At 32.0% G+C, this 6,000-nt stretch overlaps 1 protein-coding gene across 1 annotated transcript in view; it reads right to left on the reverse strand.

The window, feature by feature from the left end:
• The window catches only part of LOC111613587 (carcinine transporter-like), a 52,393-nt gene extending 47,421 nt beyond the window's left edge, over positions 1-4,972 (reverse strand). Inside the window, exon 1 of the mRNA XM_023354972.1 lies at positions 4,564-4,972. Within this exon, the coding sequence (XP_023210740.1) occupies positions 4,564-4,956 (393 nt within the window). The 5' untranslated portion in view covers positions 4,957-4,972. The remainder of the gene's footprint in view (positions 1-4,563) is intronic.
• Positions 4,973-6,000: the final 1,028 nt, after the last annotated feature.

Here is a 6,000-nt window from a genome sequence, read left to right on the forward strand (position 1 = left end):
TTGACAAATAAGTTCTTGCTCTTTATGTAGCGGAAGGCATTGACAGAATCGATGATAAGAAACCGCTACTTAAACTAAATGCTGTAAAGTCCGTAAATAGCTTAAAAGTTATGAAGCGTGTACCCGTTTCAGATAGACAAATATCCAATTTATCGATTTTCGATGCTCGATGTCGTGAGAAGAGAACCCGTATTTTTCAAAAGTATTATTTTTTATTACTTTACTCTACGATATTTTCTTACTGGACAAAAATAGTCATCGATCTGAACAATAATTATGATAGTCTGGATGACTTTTTTTATAAAGGAACCGGCTGTAAATGTTGTCAACTCTACTTGTAATTATACGAAGTTAAACGTGACTTTTTTTTTCAAAATGTAAGAAAGTAACAATTTTTTCATCTTCATCAATAAGAAAACGTAGTAAATTTTTGTTAGTATCGATAATAAAAGCGGTATTTGTTAATGAAAATCTTCGTCTCCCAACCTTTTCCGAGTGTGCTTTGCTTTTAATGTATTTGAATACGCAGCATCCAGTTTCGTGTGATCGCGAGCTACCGGTTGAAAGATAATCGATTTAGATACCGATAAAAATATAAAAATTTCAGTAAAATATATATATAAATTATCGTTAAAAATTCAAAAATGTGGTGAAAAAGTTCAATAAACGTGTTTTATTCTTTCAAAATGTTTAATTTATCAAAGCTATAATATAACATGTTATAGAGTTAAATAAGAAATGTAAAGATTAAATTCATTAAATACCATCATTTTGACGCATAATTTAAAAGGTTAAACTGTTATTTAGAAAGTTATTATTCATTGAAAGTGTGAGTGAAGTGAGAGATGTTTATTGACTTATGAGAATTTCGTGTTAATTAGTACACTCTTTTGCTTCTAGAATGTGTCAAACGAGCACGTTTCTCGAAACAAACAGCAAAATCTTTTCTCTCTAAACTTCAGTTTTATCTCTAAATAAATAATGAAAATATCAAAAAAAGTTTTCATTAGAAATTTAAGAGGTTTCTCGTATGTCGGTTGGTTGTGAAGAATTTAATAGGTTTCTCGTACAAAGTGATTCTCCAATAGAGAAAAACTTTTTAAATTACATATTTAAGCTTAAAATTACTCCTACACATTTATAAATTTATAAATATTTTAAGACATAAAACAAGAAGTAAGAATGAGCTACGTTATGATACATATAATGAGAAAATCTTAATTTACACAGGAGTATGAGAAGGTAAAGAAGACAGAAGGTGAGAATAATCAGTAAAATATAGAACAAAAATAAAGAATATTAATTTTGATTACTGAAATCCTCTATTTTCTTCGTCTTTCCATTCTGTAGATAAAGAAAAGAAGATGGAGAAACGATCAGAGGATAAGAATTATTCGAATTTAATTTTGTATAAATTAATGTTGATTATTCTTTTCTCCTATCTTTCCTGCCACGCTGATAAAGTTAATGGTTGAAGATAGTGCTGATTATTCTTCCCTGCTAAAGATAAGGTGAATGGAAGGATTGTGTATGAGAACACATTCGATTATTTCTATCCTCTTCCTAATTTTCCTTATAGGAGAGGAAAGAATCAGAGAGAAACATAGTGATAGAGAGTGAGCCGAGTTCTGCGTATTCTATAGATAAATCATTTAAGTTATTTGCACTTTTCTAACTCTGCATCGATTTTAGATGCGACAAATCAATTTTCCTGAATTTTTTAGTAAATATTCCACAAAATTTCCCTCAATTTTTAAAGTAAAGAAGAGTTTCTCTAACTTTCCAATCCGTAAACACTTAAACACGACATTCGTATTGACTAGCTTATACTTTATTAGCTTTCAGTTTACGTTTCTCTTTATTATTAGATTTTCCACGGATTTCTAAACAGGTTGGTAAATTTTGCACACGATTTCCTTAAGGCACAACAGTGTTTGTGAAAATGTTGTAAGGTTTGAACGACAGGAAATCGAGTTGGAGTCGTTGCCATTCGATCAACTGTCAAAAGTTAATTGGGATACGTCGGTTATTTGGCAAAAATATTTACTTGGCATCTTAGATTCCATACAGAATGACAGCTTAATCCACAGTAGAAATTTGATTCTGTCAACTTTATACCAAACAAAGGTACTGCGATGTGTTTATACCTGTTTAACCTTTAATGTAGCTAATACTAAACGCTACAATGACGAATTATAACTGTTATACACATAATTTTACTGATTTTTGATGATAAAAACGTTAACCTTTTAAGTACATCGGTTTAATATCATCTAACCCTTTGCATAGTTATGAAACTGGAGAAATTTAAGCGTTGTAAATTGGTTGATGGGGTAAAAAGGTCAGCAATTTTCTATGCAGTATAAAATGATATTTAAAAATTAATTGAGAATCGACTTAATTTTATTAAAATATTGTCCAAAAATTGAAAAAAAGAGTGTTTTTAAGCAGTCTTTTGTCTTTCTGTACGCATTTTCTTTCATTTTTTGTTACTCCTTTGTTCTCTTCCATGGTTTCGTGGTTCGTAGACTTTTATGGAGCATCAATTTTTTGTTTTTTTTTACTATTTTGTCAGTTATTCTTCTTTTTAGTCTTTCTATGGATTTTTTATAGCTCTTATAGATGAATATTTATAATTTTTTGCTTTTTAAAACTATTCTTATATACATTTTACAGCTACTTTTGACTTTTCCGAATATAATTTTGAGATATTCGAATGCCTTCAAAGGTATTTTTTTTTTGCTATTCTTTCAGTTTTTTTTGCATTTTAATGGACATATTTCTAAGTAAAATAAAAACAAAAGACAATAAACAATCTAGAAAAAAGTGAAAACACAAAAGAAAAGGGTTTATGAGCATTCCTTCTTCAAAAGAATTTCTGGAAAATAACATTCTTTCTCGACTAGACGTGCAATAAAAACAAAATTGATGAAAAAATTAATAAATAAATAATATTTTCAATACATAAAAAGCTAAAACCAGTTGATTTAAGTCCTTATAACTATAAAAAAAACGCAAAAAATTGAATTTTTTACCCGAAATTCGGCAAGTATTAATAATAAATCATCAACCAGATTCTGCAGAGGTCAAAGTTCGCGCGTGAATTTCTAGGGGACGTAGTGAAATTGTATTGAATTTCATGATATAGTACTTGAATCAATACATTTATAATATTTTTCTTTAATACGGAACGTGACTTTACAACATGCCAATCAATATATCATGTCACGAAAGCTCGACACACGCGTACAGATTGACGACCTCTGTACTAAATCACGTGTGGTAAGTTAAATTCTCCTCTTGAGGAATAAAATGCTATTAAAAATGAGGAAACGTTCTCGTAACTTTTATACTTAAACTGTGAATTGTCGAGTTCTGTTCACGACTGAATGAATGAAAGGTGTAAAAATGATTTTTATACGGAGTTAAATGTATATTTTGTGGTCCATTATCTTTATAATTTAAGAATAAAAATTGAGGAAAAGTCATAAATTATCTTTCACCACCCAAACAATTGAACAGCAAAAAAAATCTCTCTTAATTTTGTGCTTTTATTGAGTTTCGATCCTCTCACGAGTATAGATTTTGGCTTTTCTCTTCGTCTTAAAAGTTATTTTTTGTTTTCTCTTATTCTAGAAATGAGATTTTTGATTTCCTCTTCTAGAAACGAAAGGAATTTCTGGCATTCTCATTCTAAAAATGTGAAGATTTTTGATTTTTTTTGTTGTACAAACAAAAGTTTTTCACTCCTTTCTTCTAAGAATGAGAAAATTTTCTAACTTATATTAATAAAATAAAAGAAAATCTTAATTTATATTGCAGAAAATGAGAGATTTTTCAAGATTCTCTTTCAAAAATCAAGAAAATTTTCTTACTTTTTTTTCTATTTTTATAATTAATAAGCGTTTTTTGAAGCTTTCATTTCTAGAGATTCTTCCACAGAAAAAATTCTCCAAAACTAAAAGCATTCCGAATTTTTATTGTATATTTTAGATAATTATCCAACCTTTATTATTATTATTATTTTATTTCTTTGCATCGGGCATGTTAATAAACGTTAGGCAACTCCGCAGCATCACGAAGCTGTGCGGAAAAGCTATTCTTAGTATCTCAGGGGTAAACAAGAATTTGTCTCCGAATTTCATCTTTCATTTGGTAGAGGATCATTTGTAGCCGATACAAATCGTACAGATTGAACTTTTCCAATCGAATCGCGTGGAGAATGGCTGAAATCTTTCTCAATAGCACTTCACCACTCCTGTTGGAAGTACACTCGAACGAGATCTGACCGAAATTAGAATTGCAGAGACTCACTTTACGCACTCAAATCTCTACTTATGAATTTTTACCGCCGAAATAGAGTTAATTTAAGTGGATATCGTTTCACCATCGTTCGAAATTTATCCAAAATTTGCATATCTAAGACGGTGGAAACGTGGTTTATTTGTAGGACCATACTCAAAAAAAAAGGCTGGTAGAGGGGTTGTTATAACGCCGTTTATCACGAAATTGAGAGAAATGGAGATCGCGTGGGCGGTTGCTAAGTTACAAAAGGAGTTTTACCTGGGTGACGATGGTGTCGTCGTCCAGTAGGGAGGTCCAGTTGTAGTCCCATCCGCTGTAGCAGGATACACGAGGCCAAGTGGCATTCCGGCGCCAGCTCCTGGGATTCTGCTGCCTGAATCGACTAAAATTGACGCTGAACACAGTGCACCTGCAGAAAGTGCGGTGGTCGCGCTGGAAAGGGATTGTTAGTTCCTTCTTTATATAATCGCTGACGTTCAAATTGGCCAGATCTGGCACGTGGCACCAATGATCGGGCGAGAGTGACATGAATATCTGGCTGTAGGCGTGGGAACCGTACGGCAAGTGTGCTGGCAAGAACACGAACCACAGCAGCAGCTGCTGGTACTTGCCGTATTCACCGACATCCGATAAAACGTCGTCCAACTCCATGGGAGAGACGTTGCCGTGCGACTGCTCCTCACCTCTACTCCCGCTTTTTAACCCCAAGACATTTTCCGACACCAGGGCGGCGCTGTGCCATCCGCATGGACCTCGTTGACCAATCCGAGATGATCTTACATTAGTCCTTTAACGAGATCTGAGGCCTGTGTGAATGGGATGAAGTTCGGAAGATTCGAACTGGTGATGCTCGCTTGAAAGAGGATAAATCGATCGGTCAGTGCCTTGATTCAAAGGCTAAATTTAAAGGTTTTTCATTAAATATCAACATCCGGATGTGGAAAAAACTCTATTTTGGAGGTCGTGTTCGGAGCTTCTAGTCCTTATTATTCGATTTTGGAGAGAATTTAAGTGCTAGTTACCCTCATATTACTTATCACATGTGTATTCCCTACGAGAGAATATGTTTCCTCATACAAACGATGAAATATTTATGAGATAACAGAGAGAAAAAGGAAGATATTTAAATTTTCTTTGTATACATTTTTAAAATTTATGATCTTCCACGTTTTCTTATCTTTTTTCGGCTGATTTTATAACGATTTAACTGTGTCGAATTACTATAATAATAAAAATTTGTTTAATATATAGCTAATATCATAAAATTTACTTTGATACTTATACAGATAAGTAAAATATGATATTTATACACGAAACGAGTAAAAAATGCACAGTTTAATGCTATACACGAAAGAAAAATATAAGAAACATACCATATTTGGCAACATTATCATAGAAAAAATATATTTTTCTATACAAATGTAAGTCATTTATATTGAAATTTTACTCAAATTTTTAGTCAAAATAATTTACTTTTGTGAAGGAAAGTCGCCGGGAACACTTTATTTGACATTTTATTATATATTTAGAGAGGAAGGAAGTGTTAATGAGCAGTAAAATACTCATAACATCCACCGAAGCATCGTGAACGTGTATTATTCCTTTCAATATTGTTAATGGAAGAAAGAATATACCCTTTAATCATAAACTAGAATAAGCAAGAATATATATACATTAAGCAGCGAGAATTAGCAG

Source organism: Centruroides sculpturatus, unplaced genomic scaffold (genome assembly GCF_000671375.1).
Source record: "Centruroides sculpturatus isolate CEXI.00-Female unplaced genomic scaffold, Cexi_2.0 scaffold18, whole genome shotgun sequence".
Lineage (NCBI taxonomy): Eukaryota > Metazoa > Arthropoda > Arachnida > Scorpiones > Buthidae > Centruroides > Centruroides sculpturatus.